The sequence below is a fragment of the Aedes aegypti genome, chromosome 1, assembly GCF_002204515.2.
Source record: "Aedes aegypti strain LVP_AGWG chromosome 1, AaegL5.0 Primary Assembly, whole genome shotgun sequence".
Classification (NCBI taxonomy): domain Eukaryota; kingdom Metazoa; phylum Arthropoda; class Insecta; order Diptera; family Culicidae; genus Aedes; species Aedes aegypti.
The window spans coordinates 50,886,584-50,911,608 of NC_035107.1; the positions used below are offsets into that span (position 1 = coordinate 50,886,584).

General features: G+C 39.3%; 1 protein-coding gene across 1 annotated transcript; it reads right to left on the reverse strand.

Annotated features, from left to right (window-relative positions):
- Nucleotides 1-1,377: 1,377 nt before the first annotated feature.
- On the reverse strand, nucleotides 1,378-24,320 carry LOC5573523 (sterol regulatory element-binding protein 1). The gene is made up of 5 exons (XM_001660866.2): nucleotides 23,638-24,320; nucleotides 19,062-21,834; nucleotides 2,439-2,553; nucleotides 2,025-2,198; nucleotides 1,378-1,960 (listed from the first exon to the last, which is right to left on the reverse strand). Exons 1-5 carry the CDS (start codon nucleotides 23,750-23,752, stop codon nucleotides 1,607-1,609), a joined length of 3,531 nt encoding a protein of 1,176 aa, XP_001660916.2. The 5' UTR covers nucleotides 23,753-24,320; the 3' UTR covers nucleotides 1,378-1,606.
- Between the last annotated feature and the right edge of the window lie 705 nt (nucleotides 24,321-25,025).

Genomic DNA, 25,025 nt, shown 5'->3' on the forward strand with positions numbered 1-25,025 from the left:
TGACCACTATCTAGTATTGGTTAAACTGCGCCCAAAACTCTCCGTCGTTAACAACGCACGGTACCGACGGCCGCCCCGGTATGAGCTAGAGCGGCTTAAGGATTCGGATGTCGCAACTGCATACGCGCAGTACCTTGAGGCTGCATTATCGGAATAGGGTGAGCTGGATGAAGCCCCTCTTGAGGACTGCTGGAGAACAGTAAAATCAGCCATCAACAATGCAGCTTAGAGGAACGTCGGGTACGTGGGAAGGAGCGATTGGCTTGACGAGGAATGTAGGCAGATTCTGAAGGAAAAGAATATAGCGCGGGCGGTCATGCTGAAGCAAGGGACCCGGCAGAACATGGAACGTTATAGACGGAAATGACAACAGCAGACCCGCCTCTTTCGGGAGAAAAAACGCCGCCTGGAGTGCGAGGAGATGGAACAGCTGTGCCGGTCTCAAGAAAAACGTAAGTTCTATCAGAAGCTCAACGCATCCCGCAACGGCTTCACCGCGGGCCGAGATGTGCAGTGGTAAGGATGGGAGCATTTTGACGCATGAGCGTGAGGCGATCGAAAGGTGGAAGCAGCACTTCGACGAACACCTGAATGGCGCTGAGAGCACAGGCAATGAAGGACGGGCCAACGGAGGAAATGCCTTCGTCAGTACGACGGACGATGGAAACCAACGGGGGTTTTAGGGAGGTTAAGGATGCCAATCACCAGCTCAAGAACAATAAAGCTGCTGGTAAAGATGGTATCGGACCTGAACTCATAAAGATGGACCCGGAGAGGCTGGCCATTTGTCTGCAACGGCTAATAGGCACAATCTGGAAAACAGAACAACTACCTGAGGAGTGGAAGGAAGGGGTAATATGCCCCATTTACAAGAAAGGCGACAAGTTAGATAGTGAGCACTTTCGAGCGATCAACATTCTAAACGCGGCCTACAAATTATTATCCCAGATCATATTCCGTCATCTGTCACCTGTAGTAAACGAGTTCTATGAGATAAATTCCTACAAGCATCCATTGAAAAACTCCGGAGTAATTTGTGGGAGAATTGATGCAGGAATTTCCAGAGTGATTCCTGGATGAGTCTCTGAATGTAGTCTAGAAGGAATCTCTGAAGAATTTCTTAAAGAACCTGTGGAATAGTCGCGTAATAATATCTAAAATTTTCTTTGGAGCTTCTAGAATACAGTATCAGGATTATCAGCAAGCAGACTAAGGGAAAACAATAACTTTAGAGACCATTTTAATAAAAATAGTTTTTAAAAAGAGACCTGCTACAGGGATTACGGGATTTTGATACATATCTCTCTAAAATTTCTTCATCTACGCGCGGACATGGACAATCGTCATCACTCCCTGAGCAGGAAGATTAATAAAATCTACGATTTTACGACGTTCGTCATTTATTGAAATTCATTCAATTCAGTGAAATGCTTTTAGATTCTAGTTTCTTAATCTAGCAGTGTGATACTTTGTTCGTAAAGCTAAACTATTTACAACGTTGTTATCCGATGAGAATTTCCCAGCATTTAATCTAATCTCTTACTCAAAAACTAAATAACTAAAAACAGTCAATAAGTTATAAATATTACCCTCTGCGGCCGGATCCTCAGTTGGTCACCGTTCCGCTGCCGAGTGACCGCATGAGCTGGTAGCACTCCTGCAGACGCTTCTTATCGCCTATCTTCTCCAGCGTTTTGGCCGCTTCCTGCAGCATACTGGCTCGCTCTCCCGGCGACGAGAGGCACGGTGCCGGTAGATGTTTGCACGCCACGTACAGGGCGGCAGCTCGTTCCCTACCGCCGACCAACTGCCCGCTACGATCCTTGCCACTGCAAATGATCGACGCCCGAGAATAGCGCTGACGCAAACTGTGCCCCAACAGTTGCTGGGTTGGGCCGGGAGCTGCTCCGGCCATCAGCCGACACACGGCTTCGTACAGGAACACTCGCGACTGGGCGTTCTGAGCAAATGAAAAAGGGTATTAGGTTGGATCTAGTTTGATCGGGGAATTGAAAATGACCTACCGGAATTTCATTGGTGACAATGCGCAGCGAGTTCAGGTCCTTCTGGAACTTGGCCAGCACCACACCGGACACGGGCACGTATTCGCCATTCTGGCTCTGGAACTTCTCGTTGTCCGCCTCCCAGAGAGCAGTGCGGGCTTCCAGCAGCCAGTCACAGGCCAGGAGTTGGGCCAGCTGCAAAATTGAAGAAGATGATTACAACGCAATTCTTGCGAAATTGATTTCTGTTCCGAAGTGGTTAAAAACAGTCGATGATTGTGCTCCGATCCACCTGGCTTGCATTGCAGAAGTATTGCACCGTGTTATCGAACGCAAAAGTGCAATGCAACTACAATGCACCCGGGTGGGGAACAAAGCTTTCCCTTAAAAATAGTTTCTCCGCTGAAAGGCTTTCTGTCCATAATCTGAACTTACCATCTTGAGCTTCATCGGTCTCTTGCAGATGTTGGTAGTCAAGCTGTCCTCCAGACATTGACTTCCGACGTTGCAGTTCTGGAACACGTTGACCGAATTGTAGTGGGGCTTGTTCCTGAAATAATGAGATATCAATCAGTCAAGAAATTCTTCTTTAACTCAAGAATAAACCCTTGTGAAATTCCCAAGAAAAAATATTTGGAAGATATCCTAGAGTAACAAATCGGTATAAGAATCTGTGAAGTAAATCCTTTGATAATTTTTGGAGTAGTCCCTGTGAATATTACTGAAGCTATCAGCTTTAGATTGCTTAAGGTTTTCCTCGAGCCAGGGATGGTAGCGACTGGGGGTCTTAAAAATAGGAACCTTAGAGACCTATTTCCTAAAAAAAAGAACCAGGATAACAAGAAGAAACCTAACAGGAATAAGGTGATAGGAGTTTAATTCCTCATAGAATCTGGCCGAACATTTCTCAGAGAATATAAGATATTTTTCTGGGTATTTCTCGTGACATTATGGCAAATACTACTGCTTGTATTACTGTATGCTTACATGATTTTTCAAGAAAATATATATCAGAAAATAACTCAGCAATTTTTCTAAAGTCTTATTCAGATATAACTTCGAAGAACTCTTCAGTAGTTAAATTAATGATGTTCACAGGCTTCCTTAGGAATTGTTCCAAGAAGCGCGTTTTAGATACCTTCAATAACACAACTTGTAATTTTTATAAGAATAATCACAGAAATTATCTTAGAGCTTCCATCAGGAATTCCTCCAAAGATTGTCTCAGAATCTGTCTAAGGTAGTCCTACACTATTGCAACTTTCTCGATATTCCATACAAAATGATCAATTTTGGTACGTTAGATCTCAGTTATTCATGGACCGATTTGAATGAAATTTTCAGAGGATATCAGACGTCGAATTTCAACGTATATTGTTGAGAAATTTCTTCATTCATGAGTTCTAAAGTAATAACGGTTTGACTGAAGTGAAATTTTCGACCAGAAAATCGAATACAAATTAATCTGAAAATCCCAAAGCCCTTCACAAAAACTGTCTGCAGCAAATTTGTTCGACTCGTTAAAACCTACAATTTCACTGAACACACCAAGAAGCTATTCCTTTATTTTTTAATTACACCCCAACCTCTTTTCACGACCGTTATCGGGGGGTCGTAAAATGAATCGCTCGTAAAAAAAATCAGGGTTATAATTATGTTTTTGAAAATTGCAACGTCTAGATGCCATAAAACTGATTCGAGATATTCGGCAAAGTTAAAGCATGGGTTGAAAACTCTCCAAAATGGCCATTCAAGTTTTCATATTTTGGTAATAGCTTGTTATCAAAAGAGCCAATTTTTTGGGGGTGTGATATGCAAATACCGAAAAATTTAAAAGATAACGATACCTAATGTTCATCAAAGTTGAAGGAAGTGCAGGGCTGGTAGCAGTCAGACAGTAAAATAATAGTGACTTTAGTGACCAAAATGATAAAAATAGTGACCAAAAAGTGGCCTAAAAGTGACTTCAAAACTACATGTATTAGTCATAAGAATGACTATAAATTAAAATACGTTCTATGTGGACATTAACCAATCTACATTTTGGGTGCATTTAGAGTGTAGAGAACTGCACTGTCAATGTTTGCATAGTCGACGTAAGCGCCAATATGGTCAAAATTCATATTTTAGTTGCTATGCATTCTTTGCCTAATAACACACTCGTTGGACATGCGAACAGCACTTGCTTGTTAGCACATACACCACCTTATGCGAACATTCACACGGTTTTTCTAGTGTTTGTTCGGATAAACCAGTCTGCTATGATCGCTATGATCATGATTGAAACTTACTGTTTGGTCGCATAAAATACCATGCGAATATGGGCAATGCAGTAGTTAGGGTGTCCGTTTAAAATCAGTTTTTCAAAATCCCGGATGCCCGATTTAAAAAAAGTCTTTAAATTTATTTATTTTTTATATAGACCAGTCAAAATCGGAAGACTTGAGATTAAATTATTTTTGATTAGGGTTCATTCATTTATTTCATAACGCTGAAATTGGCCATTTTGGGCACCCACCCACCCCCTAGTAACGCTTTTTGTATGAATGTTATTCAGTTTTTGTATGGGCCGTAACATCGCTAGGACACCCACCCACCCCCTCTAGCGTTATGAAATTTGTGAATGGGCCCTTAATACTGTGAGCTGAATATGATTTGAATTTCAAAAGAGTTTTGGACAAAACTATATGAACTTATTTGTTAAAATATCTAAAAGCCCAGGGTGGACGGGTGAAGTCATTGAAATTTCAGAGAACTTTTGTAATTATATGAACAAATTTTTGCTCTGTGTAATTTATACTGATTTTTAATTTAAAAACCTGACTTAATCCACCGATGGTGAGACTGAACCCTTCTTACATTTCCATACAGGTATGAGATAATTATTATTCATCATTCATTTGGAACCTTGTACCAGTACAGTGGGGATTCGCTCGTTGGGGTTCCGCTACATGGAATGACTCGATGGTTGGATGTTCGCTGGTTGGAAAATATTCCAACTTAAAGCACTCAAATGTCAACAGAAAATGTCAAACTGACTTTGTCGTCTGAGTATCGTCGCTTTGAAGTCTCCATATATAGAACAAATGCGTATGTATATGTGCGTTTTGTAGCGATTTGCTGTCCAGATGCGTTCGTGTGGAGCATTTTCACCAGCTGTCAGTCTTTCCTACTAACGGGTCGGATTCGCTAGATGGAAGGCAGTCGTGTTCCAACCAGCGAATCCCCGGTGTATAACTAAACTTTAGGATGTTGTGACTATGTTCTATCTGCCCTAATAGTTTAATGGTATGCGAAAAAGTCCAGGAAACTGCACGTCAAAAGGCGGATATCGAACTTTATTAGTTTTCATACGCTTATTATCATAGTTTAAGAGGGTCTATAAACCCATGTTGCCATCCTGTAAAATAATATCGAAAAATGAAAAATTGATGTCCTAAAATGATTTTGCCAGCGATTTTTTTAAGATTTATGTGCAATTTTAAATTAAAAAAAGGGGAATTTTAGAGATTTTTGAAAATAATGATTTTTATCTCTGTTATTCATAATTCGATTGCCATATGGTTGTAAATGATATCCGAGCTTTCAATCGACGAAAGAAGAGCTTAAATTGGATTAAAAATAGCTGAGAAATTGATCAAAATGTAAAAAAATGAATATTTCAGAGAAATTTTTTTTTTCCAGTACTTTAGAAAATTCTTCCAATGATATCTCTGAAACTAGTAATCCGATTTCAATGAAAATTTGAAGGCTTATGATTGAATGTCAGAGCATTCATTAGCCGATAAAAGAACTTAAATCGGTTCAAAAATGGCTGAGATATCGATCAAAATGCAGACAGTTGAAAATATAAGAATATGCTTTTTCTAGTACTTCACGGTACTGTTTGAATCATAACTCTGTAACGAAATGTCCGATCGCAATGAAATTCAATAGCGTTCTATGGGAATGTTGTAGCTTTCTTTTAGAGCTAAAAGTGTTTAAATCGGTTGACAAACGGCTGAGATAATTGAGTGACATTTTTTGTAACACACACACACACATACACACACACATACACACACACATACACACACACATACACACACACATACACACACACGGACATGTGCTCAGTTCGTCGAGCTCTATCGATTGGTATATGAGACTTGGCCCTCCGGGCCTCGGATCAAAAGTCGGTTTTTCAAGCGATCTTTATACCCTTCTTATGGTTGTAAGAAGGGTAAAAAGGGGAATTTTAGAGATTTTTGAAAATAATGATTTTTATCTCTGTAATTTATAATTCAATTGCAATATGGTTGTGAATGATATCCGAGCTTTCAATCGACGAAAAAAGAGCTTAAATTGGATTAAAAATAGCTGAGAAATTGATCAAAATGTAAAAAAATGAATATTTTAGAGAAATTTTTTTCCAGTACTTCAGAAAATTCTTCCAATGATATCTCTGAAACTAGTAATCCGATTTCAATGAAAATTTGAAGGCTTATCATTGAATGTCAGAGCTTTCATTAGCCGATAAAAGAACTTAAATCGGTTCAAAAATGGCTGAGAAATCGATCAAAATGCAGACAGTTGAAAATATTAGAATATGCTTTTTCTAGTACTTCACGATACTGTTTGAATCATAACTCTGTAACGAAATGTCCGATCGCAATGAAATTCAATAGCGTTCTATGGGAATGTTGTAGCTTTCTTTTAGAGCTAAAAGTGTTTAAATCGGTTGACAAACAGCTGAGATAATTGAGTGACATTTTTTGTAACACACACACACACATACACACACACATACACACACACATACACACACACATACACACACACGGACATGTGCTCAGTTCGTCGAGCTCTATCGATTGGTATATGAGACTTGGCCCTCCGGGCCTCGGATCAAAAGTCGGTTTTTCAAGCGATCTTTATACCCTTCTTATGGTTGTAAGAAGGGTAAAAAGGGGAATTTTAGAGATTTTTGAAAATAATGATTTTTATCTCTGTAATTTATAATTCAATTGCAATATGGTTGTGAATGATATCCGAGCTTTCAATCGACGAAAAAAGAGCTTAAATTGGATTAAAAATAGCTGAGAAATTGATCAAAATGTAAAAAAATGAATATTTTAGAGAAATTTTTTTCCAGTACTTCAGAAAATTCTTCCAATGATATCTCTGAAACTAGTAATCCGATTTCAATGAAAATTTGAAGGCTTATCATTGAATGTCAGAGCTTTCATTAGCCGATAAAAGAACTTAAATCGGTTCAAAAATGGCTGAGAAATCGATCAAAATGCAGACAGTTGAAAATATTAGAATATGCTTTTTCTAGTACTTCACGATACTGTTTGAATCATAACTCTGTAACGAAATGTCCGATCGCAATGAAATTCAATAGCGTTCTATGGGAATGTTGTAGCTTTCATTTAGAGCTAAAAGTGTTTAAATCGGTTGACAAACAGCTGAGATAATTGAGTGACATTTTTTGTAACACACACACACATACACACACACATACACACACACATACACACACACGGACATGTGCTCAGTTCGTCGAGCTCTATCGATTGGTATATGAGACTTGGCCCTCCGGGCCTCGGATCAAAAGTCGGTTTTTCAAGCGATCTTTATACCCTTCTTATGGTTGTAAGAAGGGTAAAAAGGGGAATTTTAGAGATTTTTGAAAATAATGATTTTTATCTCTGTAATTTATAATTCAATTGCAATATGGTTGTGAATGATATCCGAGCTTTCAATCGACGAAAAAAGAGCTTAAATTGGATTAAAAATAGCTGAGAAATTGATCAAAATGTAAAAAAATGAATATTTTAGAGAAATTTTTTTCCAGTACTTCAGAAAATTCTTCCAATGATATCTCTGAAACTAGTAATCCGATTTCAATGAAAATTTGAAGGCTTATCATTGAATGTCAGAGCTTTCATTAGCCGATAAAAGAACTTAAATCGGTTCAAAAATGGCTGAGAAATCGATCAAAATGCAGACAGTTGAAAATATTAGAATATGCTTTTTCTAGTACTTCACGATACTGTTTGAATCATAACTCTGTAACGAAATGTCCGATCGCAATGAAATTCAATAGCGTTCTATGGGAATGTTGTAGCTTTCTTTTAGAGCTAAAAGTGTTTAAATCGGTTGACAAACAGCTGAGATAATTGAGTGACATTTTTTGTAACACACACACACACACATACACACACACATACACACACATACACACACACATACACACACACATACACACACACGGACATGTGCTCAGTTCGTCGAGCTCTATCGATTGGTATATGAGACTTGGCCCTCCGGGCCTCGGATCAAAAGTCGGTTTTTCAAGCGATCTTTATACCCTTCTTATGGTTGTAAGAAGGGTAAAAAGGGGAATTTTAGAGATTTTTGAAAATAATGATTTTTATCTCTGTAATTTATAATTCAATTGCAATATGGTTGTGAATGATATCCGAGCTTTCAATCGACGAAAAAAGAGCTTAAATTGGATTAAAAATAGCTGAGAAATTGATCAAAATGTAAAAAAATGAATATTTTAGAGAAATTTTTTTCCAGTACTTCAGAAAATTCTTCCAATGATATCTCTGAAACTAGTAATCCGATTTCAATGAAAATTTGAAGGCTTATCATTGAATGTCAGAGCTTTTATTAGCCGATAAAAGAACTTAAATCGGTTCAAAAATGGCTGAGAAATCGATCAAAATGCAGACAGTTGAAAATATTAGAATATGCTTTTTCTAGTACTTCACGATACTGTTTGAATCATAACTCTGTAACGAAATGTCCGATCGCAATGAAATTCAATAGCGTTCTATGGGAATGTTGTAGCTTTCTTTTAGAGCTAAAAGTGTTTAAATCGGTTGACAAACAGCTGAGATAATTGAGTGACATTTTTTGTAACACACACACACACATACACACACATACACACACATACACACACACATACACACACACATACACACACACGGACATGTGCTCAGTTCGTCGAGCTCTATCGATTGGTATATGAGACTTGGCCCTCCGGGCCTCGGATCAAAAGTCGGTTTTTCAAGCGATCTTTATACCCTTCTTATGGTTGTAAGAAGGGTAAAAATGAATATTTGAGAGAAATTTTTTTTTCAGTACTTTAGAAAATTCTTCCAATGATATCTCTGAAACTAGTAATCCGATTTCAATGAAAATTTGAAGGCTTATGATTGAATGTCAGAGCTTTCATTAGCCGATAAAAGAATTTAAATCGGTTCAAAAATGGCTGAGATATCGATCAAAATGCAGACAGTTGAAAATATTAGAATATGCTTTTTCTAGTACTTCACGATACTGTTTGAATCATAACTCTGTAACGAAATGTCCGATCGCAATGAAATTCAATAGCGTTCTATGGGAATGTTGTAGCTTTCTTTAAGAGCTAAAAGTGTTTAAATCGGTTGACAAACGGCTGAGATAATTGAGTGACATTTTTTGTAACACACACACACACACACATACACACACACATACACACACACATACACACACACATACACACACACATACACATACACACACACGGACATGTGCTCAGTTCGTCGAGCTCTATCGATTGGTATATGAGACTTGGCCCTCCGGGCCTCGGATCAAAAGTCGGTTTTTCAAGCGATCTTTATACCCTTCTTATGGTTGTAAGAAGGGTAAAAAGGGGAATTTTAGAGATTTTTGAAAATAATGATTTTTATCTCTGTAATTTATAATTCAATTGCAATATGGTTGTGAATGATATCCGAGCTTTCAATCGACGAAAAAAGAGCTTAAATTGGATTAAAAATAGCTGAGAAATTGATCAAAATGTAAAAAAATGAATATTTTAGAGAAATTTTTTTCCAGTACTTCAGAAAATTCTTCCAATGATATCTCTGAAACTAGTAATCCGATTTCAATGAAAATTTGAAGGCTTATCATTGAATGTCAGAGCTTTCATTAGCCGATAAAAGAACTTAAATCGGTTCAAAAATGGCTGAGAAATCGATCAAAATGCAGACAGTTGAAAATATTAGAATATGCTTTTTCTAGTACTTCACGATACTGTTTGAATCATAACTCTGTAACGAAATGTCCGATCGCAATGAAATTCAATAGCGTTCTATGGGAATGTTGTAGCTTTCATTTAGAGCTAAAAGTGTTTAAATCGGTTGACAAACAGCTGAGATAATTGAGTGACATTTTTTGTAACACACACACACACATACACACACATACACACACATACACACACACATACACACACACATACACACACACGGACATGTGCTCAGTTCGTCGAGCTCTATCGATTGGTATATGAGACTTGGCCCTCCGGGCCTCGGATCAAAAGTCGGTTTTTCAAGCGATCTTTATACCCTTCTTATGGTTGTAAGAAGGGTAAAAAGGGGAATTTTAGAGATTTTTGAAAATAATGATTTTTATCTCTGTAATTTATAATTCAATTGCAATATGGTTGTGAATGATATCCGAGCTTTCAATCGACGAAAAAAGAGCTTAAATTGGATTAAAAATAGCTGAGAAATTGATCAAAATGTAAAAAAATGAATATTTTAGAGAAATTTTTTTCCAGTACTTCAGAAAATTCTTCCAATGATATCTCTGAAACTAGTAATCCGATTTCAATGAAAATTTGAAGGCTTATCATTGAATGTCAGAGCTTTCATTAGCCGATAAAAGAACTTAAATCGGTTCAAAAATGGCTGAGAAATCGATCAAAATGCAGACAGTTGAAAATATTAGAATATGCTTTTTCTAGTACTTCACGATACTGTTTGAATCATAACTCTGTAACGAAATGTCCGATCGCAATGAAATTCAATAGCGTTCTATGGGAATGTTGTAGCTTTCTTTTAGAGCTAAAAGTGTTTAAATCGGTTGACAAACAGCTGAGATAATTGAGTGACATTTTTTGTAACACACACACACACATACACACACACATACACACACACATACACACACATACACACACACATACACACACACGGACATGTGCTCAGTTCGTCGAGCTCTATCGATTGGTATATGAGACTTGGCCCTCCGGGCCTCGGATCAAAAGTCGGTTTTTCAAGCGATCTTTATACCCTTCTTATGGTTGTAAGAAGGGTAAAAAGGGGAATTTTAGAGATTTTTGAAAATAATGATTTTTATCTCTGTAATTTATAATTCAATTGCAATATGGTTGTGAATGATATCCGAGCTTTCAATCGACGAAAAAAGAGCTTAAATTGGATTAAAAATAGCTGAGAAATTGATCAAAATGTAAAAAAATGAATATTTTAGAGAAATTTTTTTCCAGTACTTCAGAAAATTCTTCCAATGATATCTCTGAAACTAGTAATCCGATTTCAATGAAAATTTGAAGGCTTATCATTGAATGTCAGAGCTTTCATTAGCCGATAAAAGAACTTAAATCGGTTCAAAAATGGCTGAGAAATCGATCAAAATGCAGACAGTTGAAAATATTAGAATATGCTTTTTCTAGTACTTCACGATACTGTTTGAATCATAACTCTGTAACGAAATGTCCGATCGCAATGAAATTCAATAGCGTTCTATGGGAATGTTGTAGCTTTCATTTAGAGCTAAAAGTGTTTAAATCGGTTGACAAACAGCTGAGATAATTGAGTGACATTTTTTGTAACACACACACACACACATACACACACACATACACACACACGGACATGTGCTCAGTTCGTCGAGCTCTATCGATTGGTATATGAGACTTGGCCCTCCGGGCCTCGGATCAAAAGTCGGTTTTTCAAGCGATCTTTATACCCTTCTTATGGTTGTAAGAAGGGTAAAAAGGGGAATTTTAGAGATTTTTGAAAATAATGATTTTTATCTCTGTAATTTATAATTCAATTGCAATATGGTTGTGAATGATATCCGAGCTTTCAATCGACGAAAAAAGAGCTTAAATTGGATTAAAAATAGCTGAGAAATTGATCAAAATGTAAAAAAATGAATATTTTAGAGAAATTTTTTTCCAGTACTTCAGAAAATTCTTCCAATGATATCTCTGAAACTAGTAATCCGATTTCAATGAAAATTTGAAGGCTTATCATTGAATGTCAGAGCTTTCATTAGCCGATAAAAGAACTTAAATCGGTTCAAAAATGGCTGAGAAATCGATCAAAATGCAGACAGTTGAAAATATTAGAATATGCTTTTTCTAGTACTTCACGATACTGTTTGAATCATAACTCTGTAACGAAATGTCCGATCGCAATGAAATTCAATAGCGTTCTATGGGAATGTTGTAGCTTTCTTTTAGAGCTAAAAGTGTTTAAATCGGTTGACAAACAGCTGAGATAATTGAGTGACATTTTTTGTAACACACACACACACATACACACACACATACACACACATACACACACACATACACACACACATACACACACACATACACACACACGGACATGTGCTCAGTTCGTCGAGCTCTATCGATTGGTATATGAGACTTGGCCCTCCGGGCCTCGGATCAAAAGTCGGTTTTTCAAGCGATCTTTATACCCTTCTTATGGTTGTAAGAAGGGTAAAAATGAATATTTGAGAGAAATTTTTTTTTCAGTACTTTAGAAAATTCTTCCAATGATATCTCTGAAACTAGTAATCCGATTTCAATGAAAATTTGAAGGCTTATGATTGAATGTCAGAGCTTTCATTAGCCGATAAAAGAACTTAAATCGGTTCAAAAATGGCTGAGATATCGATCAAAATGCAGACAGTTGAAAATATTAGAATATGCTTTTTCTAGTACTTCACGATACTGTTTGAATCATAACTCTGTAACGAAATGTCCGATCGCAATGAAATTCAATAGCGTTCTATGGGAATGTTGTAGCTTTCTTTAAGAGCTAAAAGTGTTTAAATCGGTTGACAAACGGCTGAGATAATTGAGTGACATTTTTTGTAACACACACACACACATACACACACACATACACACACATACACACACACATACACACACACATACACACACACGGACATGTGCTCAGTTCGTCGAGCTCTATCGATTGGTATATGAGACTTGGCCCTCCGGGCCTCGGATCAAAAGTCGGTTTTTCAAGCGATCTTTATACCCTTCTTATGGTTGTAAGAAGGGTAAAAACTGCAAAGTTCAATAACAAACCTTTTAAGACTGGCTTCGAAATTATGCGTTAGTCATAGGCCATGACTGATTCCTGGACAAATTCTTGATTTGGTGAAACTTATGTTGGATCTTTTTAACAAACGGTATCTTCGAAAACATTTTATTTTCTCCTTTGAAGCTGGCTAGATTTTTGACATAAATCTAAAATTGCATCTTACAAGTAATCTGTCAAAAATTTGGCTGAGAATTGCGTCCAAAACTTAACAAAAATCTGATTAAGATTACCTAAAGGACCTCGCTTTTTGTTTACCTTAAAAGATTTTTCCATTAATACATGAACAATTTTACAAGAAATTTGTTGGGAACAATTGGAAAAATACACTGTAAATCTGCAGAAATCTATACAAAATCTCGTCAGGGGCCTCATAAGAACTTTTTCATAGATCAATGAATAACTAATAGGTAATCCAGACAAGGCTTCATCAAAAATCAGTATCATCTCAGAAATCCGCCAATCGTACTTCTGAATTAATCTGTCCAAGATTTCAGTGGATCTCCCAAGAAATTTGTCAAATATTCATTTGGCTCAGGTTTTCGTAAATGGCAATATTATCAACCATAACTACTTTCTACAACTTATTTTGGTGGTTTGTAGGTTTAGTGCTTGGAGATGTTCGATTAAAATTATTTTCCCGGTGATCATCTCAAATTTCTGGTTTTCCTGTCTTTTTCCCCGGTCCAGCGGCCCTAGAATTATTGAAAACAATTGTATCACTCAGTGACAACTCGTAATCTCCCGTTTTATCTGTTTTACGACCCGTTTTGTATAGAAATAGTTGACCTATGATCATATGATTCCTATCAATATTAATGCTCGATTTTGAAATCATGGACGAGTTTCAAACAAACTCTTTGATTTTTTGTTTGTCATTAAAATCACACTTATTTGTTTTTATAATAATAAATATTTATTTCTTGCTGTTTGTGTTTGAAAAGATAACCCAGCCTTAAATTTCAATACCGTTAGATTACGAAAATAGTGACTTTAGTGACTTTTTGTTGGAAATAGTGACTTTTTAGCGACCAGGTCGAAAAAAGTGACCAAGTCACTAAAAAGTGACTTGCTACCAGCCCTGGAAGTGTTGCGTACCATACAGTCGGCCAAATCATAGCAATACTCTTCAACTGTAATCCAGTTTTTCATGAAGGGTTCACAATTTTGTCTAGCTGGCAACACTGCTTAAGGTGAAACAGTTTGGAATCAACTTCTAAGATTGTACTAAAACCTCAAAGGCACAAATCTCGCGAAAGAAGCATCCAACAACGGTGTACTTTTCATGTTGGCTTTGTGCACTAACCGAAAGCTTAAAATAAGAAGATCAGAAGCGTTTGCCAACTATTTCTTCAGTTAAGTGCCTTTGAAAACGTGAGTAGGGGCACAAGTCAGCCATTTTGCCGGCCATCTTTGGATTCTGAGATGTTTCACCTTAAGTGAAATTGCGCCACCAGGCAGTACAAGTGAGCATGCAACCTTAGAAAGCTGGCGTCTTCCATAAAGTTGTTCAGTAGCTCAAGGACTATCATTATTCTAGCCAAGGGATTCGAGGTTTTGCCATCAGGCGGCGCTAGTTAGCATGAAACTCTTGTTTTGCAAATATCTCAGGATCCTGGCCACTTAGAAAGATGGCGCATTCGGCAAAGTTGTTCGGTAGCTCATCTTTCTAAGTGGCCAGGATCCTGAGATATTCGCAAAACAAGAGTTTCATGCTCACTAGCGTTACCTGGTGGCAAAATTTTGAATCTCATAGCTTTTATAATGATAGTCCTTAACCTAATGAACAACTTTGTCGAAGACGCCATCTTTCTAAGTGGTCAGGATCCTGAGATATCCGCAAAACAAGATTTTCATGCTCACTAGCACCACCTGGTGCCAGAATTCCGTAATTCAATGACCATCATTTGTTAGCCCTTGAACTACTGAACAATTTTGCTGAACATCTTTTTCTTCTTCTTCTTCTTTCTGGCGTTACGTCCCTACTAGGACAGAGCCTGCTTCTCAGCTTAGTGTTCTTATGAGCACTTCCACAGTTATTAACTGAGAGCTTACTATGCCAATGACCATTTTTTGCATGTGTATATCGTATGGCAGGTACGAAGATACTCTATGCCCTGGGAAGTCGAGAAAATTTCCAACCCGAAAAGATCCTCGACCGGTGGGATTCGAACACACGACCCTCAGCTTGGTCTTGCTGAATAGCTGCGCGTTTACCGCTACGGCTATCTGGGCCCCCAGAACATCATGACCCTCTATTTTGAATACTTGTCAAGATATTGATCATTTATAAAAACGGTCGTTTATCTGAATTCCGGTCGTAAAAAAGTGGTCGTAAAAACAACCGTCGGTAAAAAAACGATCGTAAAAAGAGGTTGGAGTTTATGTCAATCATTAAAATTTGTCAATATCTTCACTTTAGCCAAACCATTATTTTTGTTTTTGAACTCGTTGGAAAAATCACTCAAAAATATATGTTAAAATTTAATTTATGTCTGAAGTTCGGCTCTGAACAATTAAAAATTTCGTTCAAATCGATTCATGAATAACTCAGCCCTAACACTTAACAATTTGACAATTTTCTATGGAAAGTAAAAAAAGTTGCAGATGTGTTGTAATTCTACCTTGATTTTATTCAATGATTCTTCTTTTTGTTCCATTTACCCTTTCTTTTCCACGATTTGCAAACGTTCAAGATTTTTCGAAATTCATAAAAGATGGTACCGTAAAGTGCCGTAATTCAGCGCATTTTGGAATATTTACCTATAATGAATTGGAAATGATTGTTGATGATAATGTTATGTGTAATTTTGATGTATTACCGCCAACTACAAATAGGAATGAGGAATGAGGCCAAATGCGCGGAATTAGGGCATAACTTTACGATAACTTAGAACTTTCTTTTAAGTTTCTCCAGGGATATCTTTGGATTTCCTCCAAAATTCTTATTCAAATTTTCTAAACACGCCAAGCTGGAGCTGAAATTTCGCATATAATACCTTAAGCAATTTTTCCCAAGATTCATGCAGAAACTCTTTGAGAAATTTCACAAAAAAATCCAAATTCTTAAAGAACTCCTGCAGGTACTCTTTAGGAAGTCTTTGAGCTTACTAATAAATTGCTAAAAAATCTACACTATACCTGAAGGAAATGCCCGGAAGAATAACTAAAAAATCGGCGTAAAAATTCTTGTAAAGGTTCGAAAATACTTTTTATAGAGTCCCAAACAAATTTTCTTAACCATTCTGAAATGAAACTTTGAGAATTTTCTGGGAAAAACTCAAGCAGGTATATTTGAAAGATTTCCTCAAGTAACAGCTGGAAAAAATCAGTAAAAAAATTAGTGGAAAAATATGTGGAAGAAGTACTGTGAAAACTACAGGAGATAATAGCGTTGGATTTCGTGGAGCAAATTCTGAAGATAATTGATGAAGGTATCTCATCTCTAGAGGAGTTTCTTGAGAAATTCTGGAGTCCTAGAAAGTATTTCTGAAGAAATAAATAAAACAATTCCTGAAGCTTTTCTTCGAGAAATCAGAGAAGGAATTTTTGAAGAACCCATTGAATAGTCGCGTAATAGGATTCTATAACGCTTCTAGCCAACACCAAGATTGAAAAATGACTTAAGATACCATTTTGATTACAATAGAGACTTAAGAGACCTTTCAATAAAATATAGACTTTTTAGAGACTTGCATTAAAATAGTGACCAAGTCTCTAAAAAGAGACCTGCTACCAGCTCTTCAAAGAGTAGATTCTGGAGGAATTCACTTAAGCATTTCTTTAGGAGTCACTGGAAGGTTTTTAAGATGAACCCCTGGGAGAATTGCTAGAGGAATCCTCAAAGAAATTTTTGAAGGAATCCCTGGCGTAGTGTTTGAAGATATTCCCGAACAAAGAAAGAACCCCTGATACTTTTCTTCGAGGATCCTGTGACTGGATTCTTGAAGAATCCAAGGAATAGTCTTTAGATGTAAATCTCTGTAGCCTCAAGAGTTCACACCACGATTGATTGGGAAAATAATGACTTTAGAGACCATTTTGTTTATAAACGCGACTTTAACATTCCATTATAAATATGTAGATATTGTTCAGACATTTCTATTATAAATGTGCCCAAATGTCTCAAAAGAGACCCGCTATCAGCCCTACTAAAGCTCTGAACTTACATTGAAGCGGGCTTGGCCTGGAAGACCAAAGGAGATCTGGAAAGGAATTTATGAGGAAGCCCAAGTCAAATTTATTTAGCAATTCCTAAAACAGTTCATGATAGATTTCCTCAAATAATCGTTGGAAAAGTTTTTGGAGTATCTGTAGATTAAGTCTTGAGGAACCCAAATAAAAATGCCCGGAAGAAAAACTGAAAAAATAGATGTATAAAGTCTTGTTGCATAGACAAACAGACGTAACACTTAGAACAAATCTCAACCAAAACCGTAGTCACGAGGACATGTACACCCAATGCTAAAATGAGTGCGTTTGGCCGACGGGCCAACAGATGACGGTAGTGTGTAAACGTCAAACGCGAAGAGAAACTATGTGAGTGCTGCGAGTAGTGGATTGGCCACCTACCATTTTTTTTTGAATCGACCGTTAAAAAGGTGGCCGATGGACAATGATGAGAGTGTGACGGCTGTTTGTCTCTGAGCTCGTAGGGTTTCAAAACGAATGCTTGTAGGATCCCTGAACGAATATCCTCAAAAACTCTGGAATGAACATTTGTGGATTTTCTTGGGAAAAATCATGTAAGAATTTTTGGAAGATTTTCTAGAATAACAACTACAGGATAAATTGGAAAATTAGTGGGAAATTTACGGGATACTGGGATAGTCTCTGGCAAAATTTTCTGAGTAATCCCTGTGAAAATTTCAGGAAGGTTGGAAGGTTTAGCGACAAGAGGTTGAAAAAAAAGGTATTCTTTCCTTGAAAAGGAAGATTTGGACCTTTAACCCCTGTTTTTTGCTTCTTCGACGTTTTGTCTTTCGACGATTTGTCATGGATTCGCGTTGGTATGCTCAAAGATTTCATGGAGCAAATTTTGGAGATAATTGGTAGAGGTATCTCTAGATTTCTCGATAGATCATTGGAAATGTCTCTGATAGTATTTCAGGTGAAATTTATTGAGAAATCACTAGAAGAGCTTTTCCATAGGGACTCTGAGACGAAATTGCGGGGGAACCCAATGAATAGTCGCGTAAAAAATCTACGAAGGTTTTTCTAGAGCTTCTAGAACTTTACACAAGGATTCACTTCAAGCAGAAAAGGAAAAAAAAGTGACTTAACAGTCTGCTTTGGTTTGGTTAACATAGAGACTTTGGAGACCTTCTGTTTAAAAAAAAAAGGTTTTGAGAGGTCTAGGTCCATTTGACATAACGCCATTTGGCATTACGGTCATTGGTTATGCCAAATGGCCGTTATTTCAAATGACCTGATGCCAAATGACCCGCTTCCTTTTTAGAAACTTCAATTAAAATAGTGACCAAAAGAGACTTGCTTCCCTAGCTCTGCCTAGAGCAAAATTTGGAGAAATTCATCTCAGCATTCCTTTAGGAATAACTGGAAGAATTTTAGGACAAGTTCCTGGGAGAATTGCTGAAGGAAACCTTAGAGCAATTTACTAGGGGAAGACTCTTTGAATGTATTCCTGCACAGAGAGAGAATCCCTAAAGCTTTTCGTGGAGAAATCTGTGAAGAAACCATGGAATAGTCTTGTATGAATCTCTGGAGCCACCAAAATTCCCACCACGATCGATTGTAAGGAGAAATGGAAATATAGTGACCTTGGAGGCCTTCCATTGTAAAAAGAGAATTTTCAGATAATTGCATTACTAGTACCAACCCTGTACTAAAGCTCTCAACTTACATTAAAGCGCGCTTCGCCTGGAAGGCGGCAAACAGTGCCGTCGGCAGTTTATCCTCGCCCTTGACCAACTCCGGCGGCAGGTTCTCGATGTGCAGATAGAGCCGCTCGGCTTCGGAATCCTCGCCGAGCAGCCAGTAGGCAGCGATGCTCAACAAACTGGACCACCAGTGAGCCAAACGATCCTGGCAGCAGTTTCCACTCAGCAGACAGCGATCGAACGTAACCGGTTGGTTCTCCACGCTAAGGATGTCCTTCAGGAGTTGGGTGAAGTGCAGCACGTTGCTAATCTGGCAACCGGAGTATGGGTACGAAGCCGGTGCGGAAGGTTTTCCATTGTCCGATTGGTCATCCTTGAGGGTTTCCTTGGAAGCATTCGCCTCGGCGACTGCCGTTTGGGATTGGGACTGTTGGGCAAAAGCTGCGTTCACGTGCTTCCGGCTGATTTGACCCGATCCGACCAGACATTGGATTGATTTCTGAAGCAGGTTTTCTCGGTAATCTCGCATCATGTACTCCAGCGGGTCGGCCTTATTGCCCAGCATGGTGAACATGGAGTCCGATGTGTCCTCAAACTGACCGGCGTGCGTTGTGAGGAAGCGGAAACCGTACGAGGTGAAGGCCCATGCGAACTTTCCAGGAACCTGATCGCAGTTGTTGCAGACCTCTTTGGCCTTGGCCAAATAGTACCGGCAGAAGTACTGCATGAAACGGGGATAACTTTTCTTGACCCGCAGGGCGGCCGTGATGTAGATCTCGATGGTGTCCTCCGGGGACATGACAGCGGAGGCAACCTCGGCCATATTGACGGCGTATAACGACATCATTAATCCATTCGCTTCCGGTTGGTTCGAAACCAGGTAGAGCTGATTCAGACGGTGGAAGAGCAGAGCCAGTTCCTTAGCCGAGTTCAAAGCGTCCATGCGTTGGGATTCGGGTTTGAAGAGGCCACCGGTGCGGCGGGAGAACCACCGCCCGATGTAGATTCGATGCAGGAACATCCGGACGAACTGCCAGCCTGTGGTGGTGATCGTTTCCAGCCGACTGTTGGGAATCGTGACGCCGAAGGGTGCCAGACAGCGTTTTGCTTCCTGCAGGGACGCAGACGCGTTACCACGTTGAAAATCCAAATCGGATTGCTTCTTGTGCTTCCAGTACTCGGTGAAAGCTTTGGACCGGGATGGAAGAATCGGATCGCCGTAGACGAGCATCTTGACCAGACAGAACAGAAGCAAAGCAATGTTGATCGCGAATATCATAGTCGACGAGATGAAGCCGGACCAGGAGAGGAAGCGTTCGTCAACAGCCAGGATTCGACGGCTGGTTCCGGGATCGAGCTCCTCATCGCCAGCACCAGCATTTCCGGAGAAGAGCAAGTTTCCAAATGGATTGATCACCAGGACGGCTAGCATGAACATGCAGAGGGTAAGTCGCGAATGGGCAGACATTCCCCGGACGCTAGTCATCAGGTCGTCGTCGTTGAGCGATTCTTCCATTCCGGAGGAGGATGTTCCGAAGGGCGACGGTGGCATCGAATTTTCCGAGTTGTGCGATGGGGACAGTGACGGATTGGATTCGTCGCTCCTTGGAGGAGTGATTGGACCGATGACTGGGACCATGTCGTCCTGTACGTTGGTCACCAGAAGATCCTTGAGCGATTGCTTCCGGTTGGTCATCTTCATCTTAAGGTACATGTTCTCCTGCTTGAGGCTATTGTTCTGCTTCTGCAGGTGCCGGATGTGATCGATGGCCTTCCGAAGGATCGCCGATTTGTTCAACTTTGCGTCGACCCCGACAACGATATTCTTAAGCTCCACAATGCAGCTGTTGATCGAAGTCCGGTAGCGACGCTCGATGGCATTGTGAGCCGATCGTTTCACTTCCTTGACTTTGGGAACCGCCGGAGAAGATTGCGAAGATTGGGGCTGTGGCAAACGATTGATCTGCAATTTTCCGGCGTTCTCCGGAGCATCCAAGACGAGTGGGATTCCCGTTGCCAGAATAGGACCATTGGGGGTGTTGACCAAGGTATGGATGTTCTGCGTGTTGGCGGTCATAACGGTGCCTGGATTTGCTTGCAAAAGCACCTGTTTGTCTCCGCTTTGGAAGGTGAACACCTGTTGCATCACCGGAACGGCTGTGGCCGTCGTCACCGGAGTCGGAGCCACCGTTGCTTTCGTCGTTACAAGATTCTGCAATCGAACATTCGCGGAAAGGATGTTCTGAGGGATACTGGTCGTACTCGTCGGAGCACTTGTGGCCGGAGCGATCGCTTTGATGTAGGAATATCCCGTTGGGTTGCGCGTATTCTGAAGCAGAATTGTGGATGTGTTGGCCGCAATGTTCGTTCGGTTCAGAATAATTGGGGTGGCGTTCGTTGTGGCCGGCTGCTGATGAATCATAATCGGTTCCTGCTTGATGGTGGTTGATGTAATCGGCTGCTGCTGCTGCTGTTGAGTCTGCAAAGGCTTTTGGGCTTGACTGCTGCTCACAGAGATCATTGGATCGCTCGAAACCAGGTTGCAGTAAAATTGTTGCTGCTGCTGTTGCTGTTGTTGGCTTGGCATGCTGGAAGTCGACGTGACCGGCAGCAAGGAGGACGGTTCCTCTTTCTTTATGTCCAACGAAGCATTCCTCGAATCGTTCAGCGAGTTCAACATTGACGATGTCGTCGAATCCGGAGAAACTTGATCCATGATGTTGTCCTCGGTCCAGCTGTACTGATTCAGGAACTCCTCGCCCATCAAGTTCATCAGTTTCTCCTCGTTGAGTTGATCTACAAAAGAAGAATTTCATTTAAATATTCAAATTACCAGCAATTACAGAGACACACTCGTACAGGACACTGTTTTAGCATTTAGTTGGTAAAGAACTATCAAATGATATATTGAATTTTAAATACTTTATCAATAATGAAGGTCATACCTAAGTGTCATTCAGAGCTTTCCGAGGAGTGATTCTAGTACAACTTGTAGCTTTTATGAGGGATACGTTGATTGCAGTAGCCAGTTTTTTTTCTATTAGTTGCACTAGCGTTGAAGTGCACAGTGCTTTTATACTCCAACATGCTTCTCACTAAGGCATTGTGGAAGTTCTCTTATGTGGTCCGAAGCCTAAACAACGATCCATTGTAATTGCTAGATATGGATGTGCCCTAACTGTTTCCAGTTTAATACCGTTGATGTATGTGTCCAACTCATTGTTACCATTCTGGAACTGGAATTCTTGCCCTTCTGCACTCCCAATGAATTTGTTAATAGCACTCTGCGCTTTGCTATTGAGCTCTGGTAGATTCTTCGCCGCTACTAGTATCCCGAAGTCATCAACGTATAAGCCATTTTACGAGACGTTTCGGAACAGCTGATCGCCGAAACGACGTCAATTGACAGGAGACCTGGGATTAAATCCAGCGTGATTTTTAACAACGCCTCATCTTACCAAACGAGGACATGAAGAAAATGACAAAAAAGAGATCCAAAAATGTTTGTTACTGCAACTTTACACCTAGTTATTGTATCAGCTACCTCTTTTTCACCTATATTTCACATAAAAAGGCATTTTTGTGATCAGAAATATTTTAATATTTTTTCTCCATTTAAGTTTTCGCCTGTATGAAAAATGCGAAAATGAAATGCGCACAGTCATCAACCATCATCATCGCGAAAACTGACGCCGATGATTGAAAAATCCCAGGTCTCCTGTCATTTAACCAGGCTTCGTAAAATGGCTTATTGAACTAGTTTTACGTTTTCGTCTTGTACTTCATACAGTGGCGTTGTTGTTCTTCACTGGGACAGAGCCTGCTTCTCAGCTTAGTGTTCAATGAGCACTTCCACAGTTATCAACTGAGAGCTTTCTTGCCAAAGTTGTCATTTTCGCATTCGAATAAAGTGTGGCAAGTACGATGATAATCTATATCCAGAGAAGTCAAGAAAATTTCCATTCGAAACATCCTGGACCAACCGGGAATCCAACCCATACACCTTCAGCATCGCTTTGCTTTGTAGCCGCGGACTCTAACCACTCGGCTAAGGAACAGTGGTGTTGTATACACGTTGAATAACGTTGGTGAAAGCACTTTACCTTGTGGGAGACCACGTCAGGTGAGATTTTACCTTCCTAGAGCATTTGCACTGAAATATGTTCTATACTATTTTGTTATGACGATCATGCAACTCAAAGGTAAAGGGAATCTGCAGAAGATTTTTTGCAAATGATGAACTGAATAGAAGATTTATTTTTTTTATCAGTAGGTGAAAATTGAACAAGTCATCGGGGAATCAGTAAGCATCGAAGCGTCCTATATTTTACCTGACTTCTCTACTAGAGAAAGTAGGCTCAAAGCTGTGGGCTTTGCTATCAACTCAGACAAGAATTCACTGCAAAAAGAGAACTACTACCAGCCCTGCATACTATATCAAAACAGTATACAGTGCCCCATAGATGGCACCTATGACTTTCGTTATTGAGAGGGTGTCTCGAAATTGATAGTTTTTTACCAACTTGATGTGAAAATAGTACACTGTACGAATTAAATAGGATTCGAATGAGTCACCGGAAAACTCCGTGTTCAACTTACACATATCGGCAATGTCGTTAATATCCAGCTCATCCCCCTTGAGGACACTGTCTGCGATTTCCATGGCCATTCCGCCTCCGGGCTGGAAGCTATCCCAGCCTCCAACGCCGTCCATAGCGCCGAATTTCACTTTCCTCGTCTAGAGTGTACTTTTACCCACTCCGTCCAACAGTTTTCCACCAACTCCAAACACTATTATCAACCAAAATTTCGGATTTTTCCCCGCAAAATTTTCCTCTTGAAACAGTTTCTGAACGCAAATGAATCAAATTGTGAATGATGAAACGAGAGGCCAACTCACACACCGACACAACGCATCAGATCACCACAAATCCACCAATCAGCGCGCAGCACCGAGTATCGTATGATTTTTCACCAATCCGTGACGTCACTCGCGACAACATAACCTCTTCTGTTCCAGCAAAGCCACGAACGAAAATTGCATCATTCGTTGGCACGACTTCTTTCGATTGATTTTCCACTGTTTTCGATTAGTTTCGTTTCATTGAAATATTCCGTGCCGCCACATTTGTGCTGATTCATCACTCTGTTGTTCTAATATTCTTTATTCCCGTTAGAAGGTCATTGAATTACTGCACTCTGTTTTGCGTATCTGTTGAAGAAATACTAACGAAACCGTTTTCCGAACTCGGACTTCTGCTCATGACGGCGTCAAAACAAAAACTGTGACTGTCTGTCTTGCTTGGCTTTCTTCGTGGTAGAACGACGAGAGGAAACGAAGTCGAGTAAACAAGATTCGGACGGACTCGGAGCACGAAGATGCTCGAAAATTGACACATCTCGCCAGTGCAGTGCTGCCAGCATAGTGCGTACACGGAGAACCGAAACAACTCAAACATAAGATAAAAACTACTCAAAATGAAGTACCTTTCCAACACTACTGTTTTGGATATTATTTTATTCTGACTTTTAAGTACTTTTAACTTAAACTTGAGGTACATTTGAAACTACTTATTTTTGAGTTGTTTGATAGATGTTATTTCTGAAACCGTTCAATTTTTATTTTGTTTTGTTTCGCATTCTGAGAAGGTATCCAAACGCAAGTATTGATACAGTACTTAGTTTTGGATGAAAATTTTATTTGTGCATTATAGTAAGTTTGGTTGTCGGTTGAATGCAGGTGCGATCCGGGTACGTAATTTTTTAACTATTTTATCAATTAAATTCCCATTATAACCACTTAATCATCGATATTGAACAGATGGGTCAAACCCGAGACTGCCACCCTGGCACGCAAGGATCATTTAGGGATCAGTATCGAGTGATCATTGGTACACGGATAAAAAGAAAAATACTAGTTAGTGTGCCTTTTATCACACTCTTGACATATTTGATAAATATACATTCAAAAGCTTACAAAGTATAAT